Source organism: Rhinichthys klamathensis, unplaced genomic scaffold (assembly GCF_029890125.1).
Source record: "Rhinichthys klamathensis goyatoka isolate OS25496 unplaced genomic scaffold, OSU_Roscu_1.1 h1tg000053l_1, whole genome shotgun sequence".
NCBI lineage: Eukaryota > Metazoa > Chordata > Actinopteri > Cypriniformes > Leuciscidae > Rhinichthys > Rhinichthys klamathensis.
In genome coordinates this window covers 1,639,118-1,663,895 of record NW_026606598.1, presented here as the reverse complement: position 1 = coordinate 1,663,895, position 24,778 = coordinate 1,639,118, and the positions used below count along the sequence as shown (strand labels likewise).

At 37.4% G+C, this 24,778-nt stretch overlaps 1 protein-coding gene across 4 annotated transcripts in view; it reads right to left on the bottom strand.

Annotated features, from left to right (window-relative positions):
- Positions 1-757: 757 nt before the first annotated feature.
- The window catches only part of marchf8 (membrane-associated ring finger (C3HC4) 8), a 102,177-nt gene continuing 78,156 nt past the window's right edge, over positions 758-24,778 (bottom strand). The window contains exons 4-10 of one of the 4 annotated variants that reach the window (XM_056248095.1): positions 18,642-18,721; positions 17,498-18,328; positions 13,183-13,363; positions 7,838-7,973; positions 4,348-4,362; positions 3,637-3,684; positions 758-2,023 (exon numbers count right to left, since the gene is read on the bottom strand). In XM_056248095.1, the coding sequence (XP_056104070.1) occupies positions 1,719-2,023; positions 3,637-3,684; positions 4,348-4,362; positions 7,838-7,973; positions 13,183-13,363; positions 17,498-18,328; positions 18,642-18,721 (1,596 nt within the window). In that variant the 3' untranslated portion in view covers positions 758-1,718. Of the gene's footprint in view, positions 2,024-3,636; positions 3,685-4,347; positions 4,363-7,837; positions 7,974-13,182; positions 13,364-17,497; positions 18,474-18,641; positions 18,722-24,778 lie in introns of those variants that run through there. The other 3 variants (XM_056248092.1, XM_056248094.1, XM_056248093.1) reach the window with 3 other exon arrangements.

The window sequence follows — 24,778 nt, the reverse complement described above, 5'->3', positions numbered from 1 at the left end:
TTGAAGTGCCGAGCCCAACGACAGTAGTTTTATTCCATGTATTTTCATACATCTCCAACAAAATGAGAGCTGACGGGGTTGCATTAATTCATTGTTGTAGTGCATACATTGTGACATTATGCTTGGTCGCACACAGACAGACCTAGCTCAAGAAGATGAGCTTCACAAAAAGATAGACTTGATAAGGAATACAAAAGCTATGCAATTAGCACTGTGAACATTGAGCATATTTTATTGGTCAAACGGCACAGAGCCAGTCAGAAGAGGTTAAAAAAAAAAAATGAATGTGCATTGTCTGTGCAGTAGCTCTAGATGGCAGAAGTATCCTATACCTTGTGAACATATCAGATCATTAAATTATTCATCATTTCCCAATAGAGTTTATAAGAAGCACAGCCCATGTACGTCAATCAAAGTCGTGTGTTCAGGTCGCTAAAAAAAAGCATTATGTTAGAATGAAGGCCAAAACTAACATGGCTATTTTCCAACATTTAAAGCCATTGAAAAGCTATACAATATTCAGAATAAATATAACCTGAAATTACACCTATGGGAAATTTGCTATGATTGTTTTTAAAACCAAAACAAGCAGGACGTTTTAACCGTCCTGCTAAGTAGTTCATGTCATCATTGCTAAAACACCATTTCTGTTATTCAAGTTATAGATCAAAATAAACTCCGAAGAGGTGCAGGAATGCCAGAAGCGGGCAGATCTTTGATAATCCATTTCGTGAATGAAATAAATCGGAAAACTTGGATTTAATTAACTTCCGAGTTTCCCGCCGGTCAAATTCCCAATGAAGGTAAATCTCTTTCATGATTCAAGATGCTACAATGGAGTTCATTTCCCTCAGGGAGAAATTGGAATTCTTTACATTCGCAACATACACTTTAAGGCCTGATTTACTAAAGTCTTTCACTAATGCACTCAAGTCTTCAGCAAATGCAAAAAACAGCAGCATAGCCAGTGACTAGTCACAGTATGGTATCATTTTTGCACATGCTAAGAACCGTAGCATCGCACTTTAGTAAATCTAGCCCTTGATCGGATAAATATCGTAATCAAATGAACCAGATTATTTAGTTATCAGCTGATATAAAATAAAGCCTATGTCGTGTAAATTTCACAATGACTAAATTCATAATGATGAAATCGTTTTCTAAAGAAGATACATAACAGTACATAAATGTTCCCTCATTGCTCCTTCAGATTCCTTTTTTTTTTTTTGTTCCATCCGAGGGGGTCTGTGGAGATACAAATGCACCTATAAAATGTGAGATGTCGCCCACAAAACTTCAAGTTTGTTTTAATGTCTTCTTATCCAGGTAGAAAGTAACTGAATATATTATTAAAACAGGGGTCTTTAGGACAGGGAAATAAAAAGTGCTTATATGCATCGACTCCATCAGAACCAACGGAGACACGTCCACACATACACAGCTCGAACGGTGGATTTCAACTCTTGTACGACAGCAGTACAATGGCAGTGGTTGGAATGATCGAGATCTAGCGCACACTGATTCATTATGGTTAGCCAACAACTTACAGGAACAGATCGGACAAACGAACGAAGAGAAAATAACATCTAAACGACAAAACAAGTCTAGTCTCAGTCCTCTTGCCCAGTGCTGTGTGGCATCCACGTGTCCCGGAGCATGCGACGCCCCAGCCGGTCCTCTAGGGGGGGTTGGGGAGGGTGTATGTGGGCCAAGAGCGATCACACGTGCAGGATCTCCATACTGTAGTCCTCTGTCTCTGTGTACTGGGAAGAGTTTGTGTCCGACTGCGCCGGCCCGAGCGCCTCTTTATTCTCCAAGTTGGGCTCCAGGAGAGAGGGCTTGTCAAAAACATTCTTTTTACAGGTCTCTGGGCGGTTCTGCACATATATTACTCTGTTGTAGGCCTTGAGTCTCTTCCACAACTGGATGTAGACCTTGCATTGCACGTACATGAACACCAGTCCGCCAGTGAAGCCTATGGCCACCACCACCAGCTTGGTCCAAAAAGGCCATTCCAATAGTCCTGTACGATAAACGAAAGGGAGAAATAATCCAAGTAAATCGCTGGAAGTATGTCACACACATTACAATGCTTATTTTCCATCGTGATATGAATATCTGTTTACAGTACAAGGATCAAACATAAGGGTCAATGACAAATAAGAGGGTCCATAATAACAATGAAGAAAACATTTATTTAAGTTCTTAGAAATGTGCACTTTATGCGCTTGTCACGTTGATTTCATGTGATTTTAAAAAGCTTATAATGTTTTAATAATTAAAAAAGACATTTGGTGTATCTGTCAAGTAAAAATTAAACATGTATATAATACTATGAATAAATAAAAATAAAAATGAACACATAAAATAAATAAGTTCAAAATAAATGCAGAAAAAAGTAATACAAAAAACAAATTCAGGATTACATTTAATTTTTAGTATCTATCTATCTATCTATCTATCTATAGAATACATTTGAATGTTTACATCTTAAACCTTATTTTTCAAATATTTTCAATAAATATTAAAGTATATATTTACAAATATTATGAATTAATCAGAAATATCATTCAGTTTTTTGACATTAAGAGCCACACCATATTTTTTAATATGCCTTGTCATAAATAAAATCATATTATCGGATATTTTAAGGAACTTGCTGAACTTGACATTCCTCAACAATATAATTTCCTGTTTTATATATTTTTTTCTGCATGTTAATTACACCACATGAATTTTGTTGTGTCACATCAGATGACTTTGATTTGGTTGTCAAAGGTTTTTTAAATATTAATAAGTTTTGTTGAAACTTTTTTCTTTCCTATGAATAAAGTTATTTTATCAAACTACTTTTCTTTTACTTTAAGGTTTCTTTTGAAGACTTTCATTCTTTTAATGAAGCTTTTACCTCATTATTTCAAGACGTTCCATCTTGATATTTCCCCCAAAAAAATGTAACATTTAACTTTCAACATTTAAAAATGTAAAAAAAAAAAAAAATCCCCATCATAGAAGAGGTGTATTCAGGTGGTTGTATGTATGAATTGCATTTTTAATGCATTTCTGAATAAATTAAAAGACCTGTCCTGGACAAAAAAAAGATCCTCATGTCATTGACCCATATGCGGCAATCCTAACGCAAGATTGCAGTAATACATTACCCTACAGCAATATTGTATAACCTCTATGTGCATATGAAGTTATTCTGGATTACAACACAAGATCTAAAATATGCATCAAGCACAACACTGGGGCAAACACAGGAGCAGGGATGCAAAGACAGGCGGCTGGAGTCCTGATATCCCACCCAAGCTTCTAAAGAGCCAGAAATGGACACAGGGCTATGATTCAGAATGCAAATACAGCATTTTCACCCTTGACCATTTTACCAAAATCAATCGAAATGTCTGAGAAAGTGAGACCAGGAGCAAAGACATTTCAGGTGTTTCTCAGTGCACCTTTAGTGGAAATAAATTCCGCCAACCTTTGAGTTGTTTACAGTTGCTTTCCTCTCTGGAATTAAGCGTTTGGAAATGTCAGGAAAGATCAAGTGTGAGGGAATTGCCATGTGCTACAGTACATCTCTAAATGCTACGGTCTGTTCAAGCACAAGGCCTTGGACAAGGAATACTGTACTGCTTTCGGAGGCTCCGTAAGTCAGGCCGGGGTGCAGCTTTAGTCCACCTGACATGATTATCAAAGGCAAAGGGGGGAAAAAACGAGGTTAGTGCCGCACTTACGGGACAGTATTTAGCATTTTTGCCAACCTGCTTGCATTTCTACTGATAGAAGTGGCCTTTTCAAAATCAATATCTTGTGCATTACAATATAGCTAATTATATACAAAGGACCGGTTTGATTGGTCCATCTCATTCATTACACTGACAACTACACATTTGCCTGAGCAATATCAGAGGAGAGCAGATCGATACAGATTTATGTCATTTTCGAATTCGATTAAAAACACGCCACAGTCCATTCAAATGCAGCGCTCGCCTCTTTGTTCCACGCATTACCTCCATAGTCATGTACAATTGCTTTCGCTTTAATTTCTTTGTGCCTGAATATATCCAGAAAATCGATTTAAGAAAAAAAAAAAGAGGTCAGGCTGTGATAAAAGGCCATCAAGCCTGAAATTGTCTTTGTCCAGCACATTCGCAATATGGGGCAGGCGTGCACACTGCGTTCGGAGCGCGTTCTCGCTGTGAAGCATTATTGCTTTCATTCATGCTAGAGATGGCTGGTGTAGCTGGGGGAGGGAGAGAGGAACCTTCAAAGAAATAATTACAGTTAGAGGAAAAAGTTGGTAAGTTAGGAGGAAAGAATGGTAAATGTAAAAGCGTTTACCTGGTATTCTCCCCGCTGCATGGTTAAAAAGAGTTCGTTACTATTTCACTATTGGCAAAAGGTGAAGCCACTGATAGGGGGTGGAGGGTCAGGGGTGCAGGCGGATGGGAATCATATCTTAAGATAACTGCTGGTTACGAATGGCAAAAGAGATGAGGAATGACACGGGGAAACATTCAGGTGTGTGCATGCACTGCCTATTGACTCTGCTCAAGCCTTACCATGCATGATGAAGAAAAGTCAATGGTGTAACCATGGTAACAGTGATCAAAGATCCCCCTTGAAGCTACAGTTCTTGTACAATGAGGCGCGTGTGAATGGGCTCTTAATGTTAGGAGCAAATCAGTAAAGTGCCTGCTGTCAGACACCCATCAGCGTACGGGTCGAGGATAGTGCTAAAACTCACCCAGAGTGCTGTAAAAGGATTGGCGTGTTTTAGTCAAATCACACACTTGCATCCCAGCTCAAATCCAATTTGTAAATAAAATCCATTGCCGTCATATTCTCCGAAGACATCCGGTCCCTGCGCTCCACAGCTACCTAATGGTATCGATTCAGTGGAGTTTGATGACCTGGGAGTAAATCTACTCTATTATTCGTGTACTAGTCTCCCATGTAGCTTAAGGCCAGTTCGCATCAAGAATGACAATTATAAATATAAAGTTTAAAATAATCATTCTAATTCTATGAGAATAGGTAAGTCTATGCCACAACTATAACAACATGGAGAAACAATATCTGTAATCAATTTCAGAACGGTTTTTTTTCCAGCTGGAGAATGATAAAAACATTGACAGCCAAGCTTTAAAGATCTCAAGCATTTCAAGTGGCAAACAACATAATTGCCGCACGTACTTATAAAATACAGAGCATTATTAACCTGTTAACTGGCACCCCCCTTTTTTTTGCATAGACATAAAAATCACTATCCAAACTTAAATGGTTGTAATTCAGGAATGCTTTGGAATATAGACCTATGGCTGGTCTTGTTTTAAAGAAGACATTTTCCAGATTATTGTAGAAGTCTAGAAATTGTATAAAATGAAACAGAAAAAAAGTTATATAAGTTTGAGTTTATGACATTGTGTAATGTAAAAATATAATGATTAATATTTTATATAAAATATATATATTACAAAATATATTTTACTCTAAAACTGCAAGAAAATTAAAGTCAAATATCTGAACAAGTTGTATTCCAAATTTTAGGTTGATATCTCAAAAAATGAGCTTTCAGTAAGATTTTATTCGGGCGCAGTACCCAACTTTTTCACTAGGTGAACACCAGACTCCATTACTGCCCATATAAGGGCGCCTCCATTTTCATATGTTTTGAGTGATCTGAACCATGTATTTCCATCATTTTCATACAATTTATGAAGTAGACATCCTATTCAGAAGTAGTATGGGTGGTTTGGCAGTATTTGATTTGAATTAAACCTCTAATAAATGCATAAAGACTACGTTATAGCGTTATAGCTCGCAGCCGCATTACAAATCGAGAATCCATACATTTTTCTTTATATTTAAAACATTTTCAGACCTTTTTTTCTCATAAAATGGAATTGGTGTTATCTTTTTAACTCATGGCATGAAAACAAACTGAGGTTTCTACCAATCTTTCATGATTTTTCATGTTTATTGTTATTTCAAAATAAAGGCCTAAATACTCCTAATGAATATGAAATATTCTTGTTGCAAATTGATAAATTTCTGCTCCTCTGTAATATATTTTAGATAACAGCCACCAAATATGAAAACTAGAGATTTTAAGCTTTCAAATGATATATAGTTTGGCAATATTACTTTAGGTTTTTACTAAGATATTATTGTTTTGAACATGCAATGGCAAATGGGCCCGCCGGCGGTTAAGAGGTTAACCGTTGGTGTGAAAGCTAATATAGTTCTCATTATAATTGAACAACGACCCCCATCAGCAGCATTTCGGCTGATTGAGCATGTTGACTGGCTGTTCAGGTTTTGTTTCGGTTTTAACTATCCACAGTCCTAGCTCTTCCGGATTCTCTTTTAGAACGCAGAATACGGACTACTGCCGTCTGCTGGTATGAAAAATCTTTTCCTCTCACGCAGCCGCATTACGTACAAGCGCAACTTTTTGGCCCAAACGCAGATGACACCACAGTCGAGTCGGCTTTTATCACCGATACGTCTTTGATGTCGGTTTGGTGTCTGGTCCTTTAGCAGCAGTTAAATCTGAGACTGTATCAAAATAAAAGACGAATGTAGAAAACAAAGCAGGTTATACATTTTTATCCGCTACTAAAATAACATACACTGTATTAGAACTTCTGAAGAAGTGCGTTTTTTATTATGTAGGTTTAGAGTATAAAATCCTACCTGGAAAAACTACATCTACCATATTGGCTTTGTCCTTTGAACCTTACTGTATGTTCTTTAACCTACGATGTATAACCAGTTTTGTTAAACAAGTACACTTTAACTACAAAGAACAACTTTCTTGGTACGTTTAGCACTTAAACTTTTCAAAAAAGTTGTGCTTTTAATTTTTTACCTTTATTTGTAACTTTACTGTGGTCTAATTGGATAGTAAAGTATACATTACCCCTGTATTGTTCACCAACTGCATATTTAGATGTATATCTTAGAATACTATATAGTGGAGAAGTATAGAGCGGAGGTTTCGTAAAATCAGCCAATCAGATTAGAGTTTTCCAGTTGTGTGTATCCCTTACATGACATCAATGTACTAAAAACAGAAAAGTTTTTCCTTTGCATTTTTCGCATACAGACGACAACGTTGTCAAAACGATCCCCATTCACACGGATACGTGAAAGCGATTAAAAGCGCTGTATTATGCTGCCAGGCCAGTAGTTGGCGACGTCACTTTGTAAAGAAACACTACACGCTATAGACTGAATGTAATACGCATGCGAATGCCGCCACCATTTTCACAAATTCACGTTTTTATAGTTTACACAGAGACAATAATGGTATCATTTTCAAAAACTTGCACTTTGAAACCCGTTTTCAAAAGTTTGCGTTTTCAGGGCCCCAAAACGCTGTTGTCGTTTAAATGAAGAATGGCCAAAACGCATACAAAGTTTTCCCTTTTAGTTGAAAACTGTGTCATGTAAACAGCCCCTAATATGTATTAGACGATCAGTAAAAGAATTGTGCTCTAGCTGTAAATGTGCCATCTGAGAATGAGACTATGAGCGCACCAGCTCACACATAATTAAAACGAGACACCCATATTAAGGTACCCGTATCTCAAAGAACGGATAAACCATCTGCATATAATGAATACATCAAGATATGCATCACTGAGTACAACAAGTAGCTGTCAGTCAGAGGAATGTGATTGTTCCATAAGCAACAGAACAATCCGGGGGGGAACGTAAGGACAGCTGTATGGTACGGAGGGGGGAAGCAGGCAGACGGTGCTGGATGAGGTAGTGGGAGGTACAGTAGTGTTTAATTGGCTGGTGAAGGGTGGGCGTGGCTAACCTAGTTTGATCTCCTCTGCCGTGCGGTCAATGAGGACGTAGAGCGACCAGACGACACATGTGATGGCGATGACGTGAAAAGTGACCGAGCACATGATCTTCCTCCTCTCGCTGGCGGTCATCTGAAGCTTCTCCCACTGCAGACAGAGATATTAAAAACACATTTAATCTTTAATTGTTGTTGTAAAAGAAGCACTTTGATGACTATAATCAATATAATAGTCTATATTCTTCAGAGTTCCCGTTTACTGCTCAGTAAATATTTCATGTGTGTTAGAGAGAGTGATCTCTGGACTCCATTTTAGCCATTCAGTGAAAGTCTCTATGTCAAGCTATGAGCCAGAATCCATTTCAAAATTTCCACATTTACCAGAATAGCATTATATCAACAATGAATAATCAATTCACTTGTGTTTATTTAAACTGTAGTACACATTTAATCCAATTAAAAAGCCAAATATACTACACAGTTAGGGCTGCATGATAAATCATATTCAAATCACGATTTCTGCTTCTCTCAATTAAGCATAATTGTCTGCGATATTTGCCCGCTGGTTATTTATCCTGTTTCAATTTGATTTGACATTTGTGATATCTTGTACTTTTAACAAGCCTGGTTGCCAGATGTCAAGTGTTTAAATCCCTCAAACAGAGCTTTACTCTTAAGTGGATACATTTTCTGTCCAGTGCTTTATCTTCCCTACCTGGCAACCATGTGCACGCATTCTCTCTGCTGATAACTGAAAAAAACACCGGAAAACATGCATGTTGGAGTTTGGTGATCTATGTGAAATTATAGTGATCACTGTAATATTTTGCTCAAATTACACGGTTAAAAGCCTGTTTAAAGGGATAGTTCAAACCCAACTTTCTTTCTCTTGTGCAGATATTTTGAAGAATGTAGGTAACCAAACAGTTTTGGTGACCACTAACATCCATTGTAATGGCAAAAAAAAAAAACCCTCTATGACAGAAATCTATCAATCTATGTATCTATGTCAGAAGAAAGGAAGAAAGAAAGTCTTGGGAAGACATGAGGGCGAAAAAAATTCTATCCCTAATTAATGTGGCAATTTTAGCAACACATACAGCTAACAGATGTATAAACTCAAGCATATCACCATTAAATCTTTAGACAAACATTTTCAGCACAATGGGAAGTACCAAATAGCTCAGTGACTGTCAATTAAATGATTTACTGGTGTGAAAAAACTTGACACAAACCCAGACCTGAACAGAGTCGACTGTGACCCTCCCTGATGCTCTTGCAACTGAATGGGAGTAAACACCCGCAAACTTATTTCAACATCTAGTGGAAAAACTGTCCAGAAACCTGGAAACTATTATAGCAGCAAAGGAAGGACAAACTCCCTTGTAACATCTATGGTTTTGAAATGAAACGCTTTCAAGCACATATGGATGTGGTGCTTTGCTGTGCACACACTTTTGGCCATGTTATACTCAATGGCAAATGATTATATAAGCTTGCCAGTTTTTGTATGGTTATATAAGCGTGTCAGTTTTTGTTTACACAGCCATAAAACATTTCATAAAATGATGTTATAAAACAGGAGACTCTATTAAAAGAGCAGACAGCATGTTTACAATGTTGACATACCTTGGAGTTTTTCAAACAGAGAACGGATGGAATGTTCAACATTTCTTATTTCGTCTATGTTAAAACTAAGCTATTTCAGTTTTGAAAAACGTATCACATGGGGACCCAATAATAGGTTCTGAAAAAAAAAAAAAAAAAAAAACACTGCACCTGATGCACCAGACCCAGGTACAACTAAATGGGACACGAGCAATGATTTAACCAAGTACTGAGGATTAAGTTGGACCAAAAGTACTTATTTACGAACTTATCTACGAACGCCGATCCAAGTGCGCTGGTGAGATGTGAACGAGCTATAAGTTGTGATAAGGTGAGCACGAACAGTAGGCTTGGATCGGCGTTTGTAGATCGACTGGTAGAGACTGTTTTTCAAAGATGGCTTCTGCCTGTACACACAAAGTTGACTGTATGTATAAAATATCTTCTTATTAAACTGTCTGGACACTGACAAAGTTCTCAATGCTTCGGTTTGAAGGTAGGGACCCTCATTATGCTACCATGTTAGTGTGAGGCTATTTTGAGCCTTGTTAGTGGTATTAACAAGCGATTTTTATTTGTCATTACTCTATGCCCAATATACTAGCGTTATAGGCTAAACTGTTTTTAGAGATAAAACTATTTACATTCGATAATCATGAAAACAAATCTCAGATAACGGTTGACTAGGTAACAATGTGTAATTAGACCAAAGGTTCATTTTGCGCCGGAGTTCTCCTTTAAGCACAATCTCTATGGTGACACATAGGCTGTCCTACAGATGTCCTATTTTAAGCCCCATTTTAGAGACAGCATCAGAAATTTAATTAAAAGAGGAAGCAGTGAACACTGAACACTGAAATGGCTGGACTTTCATCAAGTTCATGCCACTCAAAAATAATTCATTATAACAATTAATTATAAAAACCTCCTGCAGGCTTTATGGACTAACTTGTTTTCAATCATCTCAAAAGGACAGGTTGTTTCTCATCAACACTGATCAGCTATTGTATCTGCATACAAAATATCACAAAGCAGAGTGCCCTTAAAATACCTTAGTTAAATTCGTGTTGCTTGATTACCTTCAAGTACATGTACAGTGTTTTAATTGTGTCAAATGTTGCAACCCAGTTCCCCAAGACCTAATAGGGTTTGTAACTAACACCTGTGGTAAAAATTGAAGTCACTCTCATCCTCTTGTGGCTCATCACTTCATTATACATGGCCTTGAGTGGTGTTACTGTTTTTATGCAACAATGTGATCAAAGATAACACTTTTAATACCCAGAATGAACACTTCTTCCATAAAGCACCTATATTAGCCTAACTTCAGGCTATTTACGCAACAGCATCATTCATAAAGTGACACAGTGACTGCAGTTTCCAAATGATTTTTGTTCCAATCATTTTCACCATAGGAATTCAACTGAATTCTTCAATAGAGAGTTTAGTCTATCTAAAATATAGTCCATCCATCCGTCCATCTGAACTAAAAATGAACAGTTCTATTTTTAATTAACTAATGTTAACAAACATCAAAGGTAACTCTAGCAGTTAAGAACTGGGCCCTCATTAAATTATGGAATAATTGTTAAAAAATAAATAAAATAGGCATATTTGTGGAAAAAATATCTAGTATTTGAGTTACATAAAAGCTTTTTATTTGTTTTCTTCCTAATTGTCCTTGAAATAGTGGTCAAGTCCCCCCCTCCCTCCCCCCAAAACAAAAATGGTTTGGCCACTGATCAAAATTTGATGTTGTCATTTGATTTGAAGTTCAGTCTACGCTCAAAATGTCCGGTCAGCACAAGTCCTGTGCTCAGAAAAGAAAAGAAAAGAAAAGAGAAGAAGAGAAGAAGAAAATAGAGGCCTTAGAGGTGTCATAAACAAATATTTTTAAAAAACGTTGGTGACGGTGAAGCTGAAACTAATGTTAGTAAAGTCAACGTAGAGCAAGGTAAGAAACAGCGGTACTTGATGCGCGTTCATACCCGAAGCGCGTGCAGTTGCGTCCTCTTCATAAAAGCGCTGAGACATGGCGACCGGCGGTGCTGCTGATGTGGTGGCTGTAAATCCACTTGTTGATAAGAAATGAGGAAAGAGCCACATATCGAAATATTTTGGATATTAGCTCATAATAGCGACGCGGCGCGCTCGTTTTTTCCAGGCGAGCCAAGTTCATTGTTGCATAGCAACGACAGACGCCACAAGAGAGCACGCGCTTGTGGAAAGGAGAAAGCGGTGCGTCTGCTCTCCATGATGACGAGGAAGTATTAGCAAAGAATTCATTGATTTCTAGCCCTTGCATTAGCTTTACTACTAGATATATCTATGGAGATGATAAATAAAAAGCCGGCTGAAATGCGTCACTGTCGGCATCGGTGAACAGATAATGGGCCAGATCCGAGTCTATTTTTGCTCATGCTTAATTAAAAGTGAAAGCACACTTTTGATGGACAAAAAATAAATATGATTTCACACAAAAAGTGCCCAAAATGCACAGATTTTGCATGTCTAGTGTGCTTTAACAAGAACTGCAGTAGGCTATGTCAGAAAAGAAAATGAAGACATTTATAGAAAATGTACCCATTTAAACGTGTTTTTATTATTCAGTTTGGGTAAAAGTATATGGTGTTTTATAAAAATAAATAAAAATGGAAGTCTGCTGTAAAGTGGTTAGAAAAACGGAATTCTGATCTAAAATCAGAATTGGCCTAGAAAATTGTAATTGGTAGAGGAACTGGAGAGTAAGAGCAGAGGAGAGGAACAGGAGAGGAAGAGCAGAGGAGAGGAACAGGAGAGGAAGAGCAAGGGAAAAGGAGAGATCTGGGCGTGGGGGGGCCCATCTAAGATTATCTTGTCCCGGGCCCAGGCAAGACTGTCAGCTGGCCTGTATATGACAAGCGCTGAGCGCGTCCGTCTCTGGCTCAGCGCAGCCACCGCGCGAAAGCACAGTTTGAATCTGGCAGTTCTGTCACGTCACTGTACATTCGCTCCTTATTGGTCAACTGCTGCAGAGCGTGCCGACATCAAAATTGCTGATGAGATGTAGAGGAAAATATCTTCGCGTTGTGCCTACGCCTCTTAGCTGTTCTAAATCCACTGTAAAACACGGCTTTGCGGGGCTTATTGCTTAAGTGAAAAATTAGAATGTTAGCCCCGCCCCTCCTCCCGATATCATCGTCCATCGCGATGTTTCACTGTACACATCGTCTGATGCCAAATTGGTAGACATCGCACAACCCTAATGAGCATGAAAGTGCAATATTTTATGCAGTTGTTTTGACTGATATGAAACACTGATATGGTCAAAAGCTGCAATTTTTATATTTTGCCTAAAGAGAGCGAGAGAGAGCGATTGTTTTTCTCCTCATAAAACATTCACTACTAGGATTAAGATATAACCAGTTAAATTAAAAATTGTTGAGTGATGTTTACAACATTTCAAATCCCCCAGTTTTCCATTCAAAAAGCCAAGCCAATGTGGATTCTCGTTTTATCACACGCTCTGTCGCATTCTCTTTTTGCCAGCTGACTCTCCTCTGTTCGGCTTTTTTTAGTTTTTTAAACCGGTGATTCCCCGGAGGTTTGAGATTAACTAATGGGACCTTATCGTAAAGTGTTACCCCATATAAAGGCTTTTCATAACATTACAGACTCTAGCAAGTGACAAACATGCTGTGTATGTGCAGTATGAGCAGGTGCTCAATCCATATATTTTTGCATCTATATATATTTGTCTGTGACATTACCTTGCGGAGTGGCTTGAGCTTGGTCTCCATGATGAAGTCATACTTGCAGAGCTCGCAGCAGCGTGTGTCTGAGCTCTTGATCCACTGCTGCAGGCAGCCTTGATGGACAAACCGCAAACTCCCAGTGCAGTGACAGGGGGTTATCAGTGGACTCTCATCATCCCCCTCACAGTGACAAATCCTACAGTTTATTTACAGAGAGAGAGGGAGAAACACTCGGTCATCCTCCCAAAACCACTGCAAAGCAACATACTCTGTTCTCAAAAAAAGAAAAGAAAAAGAAGAAACACTTTTTAAAGTGACTGACTATGTAGTGGACACTAGGTCCAAAGCTTTTGCAGGATAAACATAACACTAAAACAGAGGTCAGTGGCTGGGAATGAAAGACTCTGTTTTGGTGTTTTATTTCCCATGTCAGTGCCACACTGTACACATAAATCTAAAATCGAAAAAGGATTCGTGAAAAGTCACTCTCAACAAATACATCAACAGAACCTATAGAAGCGTACAACCGTTAAACTTTAAATCACATAAGCGGGGGGAAAAGGAAAAGCAAAAGCTGTTTGTTAGTGGAAGGAAGGCTGGATTTGTGGAGAGTGTCCAGAGGGAGAGCAAGATCTAAGCCGAAGGCTCAATTTATTCTCCATGTAATCTCATTGCTGAGAAACAAATGAGATGTATTGAGATTGGATTAGTCTTTTTCTTCCCTATGGGCTGCTGTGCTTTTTCTTTCACTCGTGGGCATTTATGCATATTAATTTAATTTCTGACTCAGCCAATGTTTAATAAGCTTAGAGGTCATCCGGGAAGCAACATGTACAAACAATTGTGTGCCAAATGTCAAGATTCATATTTCGAGGATGTCAGCGCCATTGTTCCACTGATGCAAGCGGCAGTTCAAAGGGAATCACAGATGAGTTCACATCTCACTGGTGCTCTTCACATGACACCACACATGACATCATTTTAAAATAGAGATCAACTGATATTTTAATGACCAATTCCATATATAATACTAATATAAAGGGTAAAATTAATAATAAAAATAATAATAATACAATTTTGGAGAATACATGGATAGATAAATAGACAGATGATCAATAAATTAAAAATAAAATAAATAATAATAAATAAAAGTAAATATTAATTTGACCTGAATTAACACTATGAATAAAAAAAAAAATACTGATGGGAAAATAAATAAATAAATAAATAAAGTAAAGACTAATTTTACCTGCATTAACAACACTATGAATTATATAATATATATTAAAAAAAATACAATACCATTTTGGAGAAAACATGGATAGATAAATGGACAGATGAAAAAAATATATATATACAATATTATATCAAATACAATTTTTTTTTTACCTGAATTAACACTACTGCAACTGAGATGTAATGAGACAGAAACTAAATTGTGGAAATTAAATAAATATGTTTTGGGAAGATTTACTCGTATTTTGTAAATTGTTCATTGACATGAATGCTGGTAGATTTGAAACAAACACAAGGGGGGAACTACATTTCTGTGTTAGCAGATCTCAAAGTACAATGTCAGTGTCATGGGTTTGCTTCCCAGGACACGTGATAAAATGCACACTTTCAATTCTGTAAGTCACTTAAACGGTCTGCTAAATGTGCAAAATAAAGTCTACAGACATAAGAGAGTTGGCAGATTTCATTAAACATTCCAAGCAGCAGTACTTTCCAGAGGAACGAGGAAAAACTATATATATAGACAACCATAAATTTAATCCCTGATGTTTATACTTACTGACAGAGCAACATACAATAAATGACATTATGGGCACAGCACACGGTTTAGCCACTGTAATGGATGTAACAATCATATCCTTTGCGATACTGGCCCTCTAAATGTTAACTAGCTGCCGCGGGCATAAATGAGAGGGAAGATTGCTTCCGTGTCAGCGTCCAGAGGAGGCTTTTCAGACTGAATGACCAGGATAGTAACTATTTTCAGACATGCCTGATCCAGTCAAGGCTCTACAAGATAAGTAAACAGCACAGACAAAGAGAAAAACGAAGCCTGTCACATCTCCATCATCTTTTACGTGACTTTACAGCCCATCTGAGCACAGTGTGTAATAACTTCCACGAGGGCTGAAGGCACATCGCTTTAATGGGCTCATTTTGTTTATGATCGCTCGTATTCTAGCTCGGCTAGATTCATTTCCCTCTCTCACTTACACCTATTTTAATCAGATTGTATTAAAACCATCACGTAGAGCTAGATTAGATTAAATTAGAACAGAAAGAATCAATCCAATTACCACATTTAAGACATTCTATCCGGCCTTTTCACAAGGTTTGGCCCATGAGTTCATTGACCTGATGTTCTGGAATAGTGAAATTATTTCATTACATTAGACAAACATTTCACTCTATAGCACTGTATTAAAGTAGAAACACTGGCAGATATGATCCTATATGATTAATTCTATATCCATTTTTAATCCTTTTTATGATTTTGATATGTATGGTACACTGCATGGTATTTGCAGTGACATGGCTGACATGTTTCATAAGTAATGTATTTTTCACTAAATGAACATATGGAAAAATTGTATTAATTATTTTAATTTATATGCACCAATATTATCAATCCATTTTCAACATACTGTATATTTTCACTAAATCATTTTAATACACGAAAAATGTCACATGACTACATTGAATGTTTTTGGGTGCAAACGATTCATTGAATTAGATTTTTAAATATATATAACAATATATATTTCAATATATGTATATGTATATACAGTATATATATATATATATATATATATATATATACACACACACACACATGCGCGCACACACACACACACATATATAACTAACTGCAGATGTGAACTGAACACAAAACAAAGAGCAGACATGAATACAATTCCTATATTATTCCATGATTCGATCCCTCAAACTAAAAAATTCAGATGCTGCTAAAATATACAAATGCACCGGTACATGGGATGTTCCTCCCACATAAAATGAGTCCTTGCCATGGATCACACCTCAAGACACCTGAGCATACTTTGTGGCAGATCTCCAAGCCTGGGTATGTCAGCTCTGGTTTAAACCAATAAGTCTTGCTGGCTGATCTCTAAATGTCAGCTATTTTAAGAGCACATGTGTTTTCACAGCACCGCGTGAGAGTGGTAATACATGTGGGAAGAAACCTCACCTCACCCTTAAGAAAGATGTACACAATTGGTATAACATAAGACGTCTAGTAAAGTGCATGCAAATAGCTTTAATTTACATAAGATCATCTTCTCAAAAACCTTGCTGGATGTAGCCACTTTCCAAACAACGATAGGCTGAATCCAAACAATCATACTTCCCTACTATTTAGTAGGTGAAAAATAGCATGTAAAAAGAATACTATGTCTGAATTCACAGTATTTATTAAACAGTAGGTGAAAAGTGCCAGGATGACATACTACTTCAGACGAGATGCGAATCTGATGAACACTTTACTATCCCATGAAGCCACAGTAGAGGAGTTGTGAATGGTAATGAAGCGATGCAACTGACACTGGTAGATCACATGACAATGACAACGTGACGAATGTATTCAGTACCTACCAATTTTGGACGCAGCCACATTATTTTTCTATATAAGCCACAGAGGAGTTCACTTGAAAACTACTTCCTAAAATCTGAGATGTCAAAAAGTATTTGTGAAAACCAATAGTCATATTCATAAGTACTAAGACTTCTAAGGTATTTTTTGTTTGGAGTTAATCATCGGCAAAGCCATTTCCTTCACAAGTTGCGTGCTAATTGTTTCCTGAGGCAACCATGAGGCCCTGTAGATGAATACTGAGAAAAATCAGTTATTTCACCTCAAATACCAAAGCCAGAGAGCCACAACCAAAGCTGCAATCAGATCTCAATCTCCATTCTACCTAAACTTCATCAATAATACCATAAATATATAATAAATTCAAAATACCATAAGTATCGATTGGATCTCTCAGAGGAAATCTGCTTAGATTATCCATGACAGTGCTGTGATACAATATGTATCCCGCACAGCAGGCAAGACACTTCCTCTTCCACACCGCGGATCTTTAACATTCACAACTCCACCAATATACGAGCCTTATCATCGATTGCCATTAGCGAAACGATCACAGCACTCAGGCTCTAACAGGAAGGATAAACAGGGACTGGTAGGAAATAAATATCCAGATGAGGGCTGTAGAGGGACTACGAGGATGAATCACCCTAGAGGTGAAGCCCATGGGTAAGAGGAGCTGGGCGGGAGTGAGTAAGCCCCACCAACCTGCAGCAGTCCCCCGACAGGGAGTAGGGCGACAGGGGCCCGTTTTTTTCCGACAACGAAGAGGAGGATTGATCCAAGTCGCTATCCTCCTCGAGAGAGCAAAGAGGAGCCTCTAACCCCTCCGTCTTCAGCTTCCACCGAGAAGAATTGTCCTCGAACACTTCGTCGTCTCCCATCTCCTCCATACAGCAAGACTCACCGACGTCCAGCATGGCGCTGGATGACTTGGCGATGTGGAGCCTTGAAGCGTAGCTTTCCATCTCAGACGGCTGCAGACTTCCGGCGGTGAAAGAGTGGGTGAGCGGAAAGATGAGGCGCAGGAATTTGGAGCTTCTTTGAAGGTCTGAATGTGGAGGAGCAGGAGGAGCCAGGCAGTTCTCAGGCCTTGGGTTGGAGATGTATTTGTAGTTGTTGAGGAAGGATGGAGGCTGAGAAGCAAACGGAGGGGGAGAGTTGGCTTGACCATTGAGGGCTTTGATGTGGCCATCTTGCATGAGTTGTTCCTTCTCCACTCCCAGCTCCCCGTCCGAACAAGTGCGGTCTATAAAGTGAAGGCCGCTGCATAGGCTGTCCATCTTTTGTCCCACATCATTCAGAGACTTTGAGAACTTGAGACTGCCTCCTTCTGGTTTCAAGTTGACTGGCGGTTTGAGTAGAGAGAGCCATTCTGTGCCAAACAAGGTCCTATTTTTGGGTTTGGTGGGAGAGTCCAGGCAGAGCGTGGTCATGGTGACACACTGAGATGCTGAGCTTTTACCATTAGAGTTCAAAAGCACTACAGTGGCCTGTAAGGGCCTCTGTGAGCCCAGGTCCTGAGCGAGGTCATTAAAACTGCATTCGAGAGGAGAGGAGAGGGATGGGACAGAAAGAGAGGTGCAGAAACAGAGATGGGAAGAGAGAAAACGGACGTAAAGATACATGCAACATGCATTAGAGAACAAATGGAGAAAGATTACAAAAAGACAGGTGGAAGGAACCAAGAGGAAGGTTAGAAATCAAAATGGCAGAATCAAGATGGATGGCAATGTTTGCCCACTGATGCTCTGACAGTTCAGTCTCTCTTTAGATATTTTTCTCTCTTTCAGTACATGATCAGACTGCAGGAGGATAAAGAGGCTTCAGGATTGAGGGAGGGCAAACCTACCTGCATATATCCTGGTTCGAGGGCGTCACTGAAGTCCTGGGGAAGCTGTAGGGAGCGTTCACAGAGGTCGGGCTTCCTGCCTGTATGCAAAACAGAGACCATAGCAGCAAATTAGAAACTTAAACTAAATCAGCACTTCTTGATGAAAATCCCAAGTAAAGTTAACTTTTTGTCTTTGGTTCGGCATAAATGAAATGCATCACAGTCACTTTGCCATTATCACATTCACAATATATAGCACATCTTTTTAAATATATGCTAAAGTTTTTTCTTTGAAAGAAATTAATTTTATTCAACAAGGATGCATTAAATTGATCAAAAGTTACAGTACATTTATAATTTATAAACATAAAATTCTATTTCAAATCTTTTTCAAATACAAATCTTTTGTACTTTCTATTCATAAAAGAAGTGCATCATGGTTTCCACTATATATTAAGGGTTTTCAACTGTGATAAAAAAAAGTTTCTTCAGCACCAAATCAGCATATCAGAATAATTTCTGAAGGATCATGTGACACTGAAGACTGGAGTAATGATGCTGAAAATTCAGCTTTCACAAAATTAAGTTAAATTTTTAAATATATTAAAATAGAAAACAGTTATTTTAAATTGTAATAATATTTCACAATATTGCCATTTTTACTGTATTTTTTAATCAAATAAATGCAGCCTTGGTAAGCGTGAAAGAATTAGTAAAAAAAAAACTTTGGGTGATATGTGTATGGCAAATATATGCAAGGAAGATAAGACCAATCATGATTCAGTATATAAACAGATCGAAGAAAAATGACATGTCATTGATGTAAGTTAATTTTTAAATGTTGAACATTATCTACGTTAATGGAACATTTGAAAAAGAAAGTGAAAAAAAAACGAAAAAAAGTTTACATTAAAGATAAATACCTTTTGAAAATTTCTTCCTCACACACAAACAAACTAATATTACCTGGCTGTTCGGATCAGCATGGATCGCATGCACAATGCTTGATTCCATCATTTATGTCCCAGACTAATTACATATTGATTCTATCTGTAACGAATAGAGAATTTATAGCCCTGAGCCTGACAGGGATCAATACAGGATAGAGTGTCCGGAAATGCCCTCTACACTAACACACAAGCTGACACACAGTCACACAAATTCACATCTTTGATGAATAATCTTCAAAGAAACTAGGAAATAATATATGTGTTCAGGCACAACAAATGTGGAAGTAGGCCTGAGTAAACGGCGCTTTCCATTAGCACTTCTATTAAAACTTAATTATTTCATATGGTTCACATTCACAAACATACACACCCTTTCTGTAACTCAGGAACTGAAGATGAGAACATTTTCAAACATTAAATGGTACTTTCCACAAATGGGGTACACAAGGTTGGGCAGTATATCGTGTTTGTATGATACATCGATATATTTTTTTTAATAAATGACAGCTATCGAGGGAATATTGTTTATATCAATATTCAGTAGTTTGATATTACGACCTGAAAAATCACAGAGGACACAAAGTGAACTGCTGCACGGAAAGTGCATAATTCAATTTGTCCTAAATATACAGTAAGACATGCATTACATTACGGGCTTCACACGTAAGATATAGTTCACCAGTAAAGTTTAAAGCGGCTTGCCCCGTCAGATGCATGATGCGACAGATGTGCTGTTTAATGCGTTTAAAACGTGTGTACATTTTAAAGCCATATTTAAAAATCTAAATTAAATATTACATAGACAATTAAAAAGATTTACAAATTAAAAATAAACAAAAAAACAAATGTGTTACTTTTTTGGAGCCACATTTTTACACGCATAGGTGTAAAATTGTGTTTTTGGTATTTAAAAAAATATTGTTATGTACAGTATACACATTTACTTAATATATCTAGTAATAAAAACACATTTGATGTGTTCTTCTTAAGAATAGTGGAAAGTGGCAAATGTGTTTATGTCTATGTTGCACAGTCAAGTTGTGACGACAGTGTGAACGTGATTAACTGAGTAACTCCGGCTCCATGCAGCCTCAGTCAGCAAGATAAGCTTGACAGAGTGTGTGTTTGTGAAGAGAAGTCTCCTTCTGAGATGTGACACAAAAACACAAACCCTTGACAAAACCACATAGCGACTGCTGAAGATTGGAAAGAGATGAGGCACAGTCTTGCACGTGTCGACAGAAATGCTAGTAATGGAAAATAGTCCTGCAGTTATGGAATTTGCCTCAAGCATATTTTAAAGTGTAGATTCAATCTACCTGTGAGTAAATTTGTGAACATTAAAAAAAATACTTGTTTGTGGAGGCCAACAGCTTGTCACACATTGGGAGTTATTCAGAGATAATGGAAAATCATTTATTCTCTATTGCGAACATCGAACTGACATTAGCTCAGACCTGCGAGACAAGTGCTACTGAAACCAGAACAGAAATTTAATAAACAAGGCCCATCACTGCATGTGGTTTTAGTTAAGATGTTGACACCATGTTTTAATGCCCAGCTCACACTGACAGCAGTTTTATCACTGGAAGCTGGCATTCCTGATGCTGGATGCCATAAGATTTAAATATTTTAAATGAAATGTTTTGCCAGTAAAAAAAAAAAAAGAAAAAAGAAAAGAAAGTAATTCTATTTAGACAAGTTTTTGTCTTCCTCAAAATATCAAGATGCAGGGGAAAGTGTTTGTATATAAACTGCAGCAGAGCAAAATGCATCACATCATTAACAAGATGAACGATTATCAATGCATGAATTAAACATTGAGAAAACTGAATTTCTGATATGGTTTTCCCTGCTTAATTTTTAACAAACTGAACAGTGAAATCACCCACAGTAACATTCATTGCTCAGTCTTACTTCTCCCTTTACTCCACTTGATTGCCCCACGGGAGATGAATTACATAATCTCCACTGACTTCACTCCCATTGGTAGCCGGCCGCCCCTTCAAGTTCTGCTGATTTGCATAAGGTTGCACTCAACTTTGTTGAGTTGAGTTTCTAGATATGCCCACACAGCATCGCCAACCGTCGCTGTCACTCATATTAGAGCTCAATTTAATGGGCAGCATTTCAAGAAATCTCCAGCTTCTTTCCCACATATTTTTGAGACTTGAATGTTTTTTTTTCTTCTGGTCAGCACAGGAAAAACATCAGAAGTGCACAGATGCAGTTTAGAGAGAACATTATTGGGATAATGTGTTCTAGCCTTCAGATGCTGAGAGCAATTTTTGTCAGTGTTCTAACATCCACCAGACTCAAATTAGAATGCCAATGTTAGTATGTTGGATTAGTTGGGATCCTCAAAACAAACAGAGCAATGTTTTGATAGCACCAACCATGCACAATGTTTACACTTTTCATAGGAATCGTCCTACGATTGGCTTACTTTGAATTTGTAAAATAATTAGTGCACATTAAGAGAAAGCATGATACTATTCAAAGGTTTGGGGAATTTTAAATTTTAAAGAAATTAATAGTTTTATTTGGCAAGGATGCATTAAATTGACCAAAAGTGACAGTTAAAACATTGTTATAAAATATTTTAATTCTAAACTTTGCATTTATCAAAGAATACAGAAAAAAAAAACATATCATGGTTTCCACAAAAATAACAGCACGGCTGTTTTCAATATTGATTATAGTAAGAAATGTTTCTTGAGCAGCAAAAAAAACATATTACAATGATTTCTGAAGGATCATGTGACACTGGAGTAATGATGCTGAAAATTCAGCTTTACTATCATAGTAAAGAATAAATTACATCTTACAGACCCAAAACTTTAACACTAGTGTATTTTGAAATTTAAAAAAAACACAAAAAAAAAACCACATGAATAGCCTTTAAGGCTTTCTGAAAGGACCATCACCTGAGACACCCAAACTTCAAAGTAAATGTTTGTGATTTCAATTCTGTTATCAGAGAAAAGATAGGAGAGAGAATGAACATGTGGGATACATAACAAGAGAGGGAGAGTAAAGCCCATGCCTCCAAAACTCCTCAGCAAGCCTTCATAAGACCTTCCGATCTCTTTCTCTCTCCACAAAGCTACTGTAAAGTCATTGTGTGCCATCCGCCTCTGGAGGGCTAAATAGCTCCCAGTGACGAGTGTGATTCTGGGAGTTGTCCTCTCTACATGGCTCCATTCATCACACACACAGAGCACAGTGACCTAGCAACTTGGGCCAAGATTACACGCTCCAAAATCTTCCCTCAGCCCACAACTTAAGCACAAGTGTGCAAAGGGCCACACGACTAAGGTTAATACACAAACTGAATAGTTTAATTACAAACAAAACCACAAAATGTTCATACTGTTAAATTATATCTGCCAAATGTGAGAATGTCAATGTACAAAATAGATTTCAGCCCATTTTCATGGTCTCCTGGCCCTTAGCCGTAAGATATCACTAAATCGCTCACTGATATATTACATATACTGAGCACCTACTGTTACCCGTTATCCACCTACAGTAGATGCCTACAAGTCATTATCAGTCTTTTGAAAAAGACATGTGATGTAAAACTGTGATTCTCAACCTATTAGACTCCAGTGCTCCCCTTTGTTCAAAATATTCGAAAATCCAATTACTTTTCCAGTTGTTCCAGATGATCTGGATAAGAATAAAGGCCTCCTGGTTGAGAACCACTGGAAAAAATGTAGTGAATTAACTTGTGAATCGGAAGATTAGATTATAAACTTGATAACTCTGTACAGTAACTCTGGCAATAAATGTCAGTTCATGGACTGTTAATGTGAATGAGGAAATAAATGATTACACACTGTAGGTTTTTCGTTGATAGCATTATTGCATAAATGATAAAAAAACCAGTGTGACTCAGTAAGAATGTTTCATAATGAGGTGGATTTGAGTTTCTTGTGATCTTTTGGATTGAACCTAAAAAGCAATCAAAAGGAAATTAGGAAAAAGTTGCGTACAGAAATCAGCACTAAATGCAAAAGCCTTTAAATAAGCAAGGTTTTGTTTCCAGACTGTTCAACCCGAACCAATTTTCTGGAAGCCACTCTGTAGCTAATTGTTTGTACATTATCATCTGCACAATTTGAGGCGTGTGTCTACAGATTGATTATGGAAACGAATGCAGACGCTGGCATAAAAAAAGGTCTGTCAATCACTTGCATGTGACACTTGATGGATGTGAGGAGGCAGAGGGATTCACAACAGATGTTCTACCCTCCTTTAAAAACGTACTTAAACTAGGTCCTCAGTCCTCCTGCCTGCTATATGTCAGACAGATATTCCTGCCCCAAACCCACACCATTGTTTGAGCTAGTGTTGCTGAGCAATGTAAAAAAATAAAAATAAAAAAAAATAAAAAGTTGCTGCCTTAAACGTCCAAGTTCATTGGAATTATTTGAATGTATGTTATTTCAACTTAAAATACATTAAAGTTGAATGTTGTACAACTTATAAAAAAAGTTTAAAATTGCTTAACTTATAAAGTTTTAAAGCAATAATTTTAAAGCAATGTAAAACATTTGTCATAACTTATTAATCATATATTTTTTACAGTGTCAAGTTCTCTGCATTTCAAGTATTTTAATATTGAAAAAAAAAATGTTAGTTTCTAGTCTAGTTTCACTAAAAATGATAATTATAATTTAGTCACCCTCATGTTCTTCCAAACCTGTTTGATTTTGTGTTGTAAAACACAAAATATATTTTAACTGTAGTGTCTATAACATGATTGAACCCCATTGACTTGCAAAAAATGCATTTAAAAAATATATCATCTTTGTCAGTCATATGGGATTGGAACAACATGAATAATAAAAAAGGTATTTCATATTTGGATGAATTATCCCTTTAAGGCTCGGGAGATCACCCCAATCAGGAAGATTCTGGATAATAACAACACTGACATGGATCAGTTGAGTGTGTTGTTTTGTTTGATTGCTTAATGTGCGGCTGAAATGACAGAGCTGACAGGAACACCCCATGGACCCCTATTAGGACCCTTTGGGTTTCTCTGCAGTCAAAACCTTGTCATGCAGCATGAGTGCGTGTCGGACACTGAAATGATAACAACTGTAAAGGGACCTCTTATGTTATTAATCCTGTCGGAAACAAATGAGCTCTGGAATGATGAAACGTTTCTTTCCGCTGGGGATGAACGCAGATCAT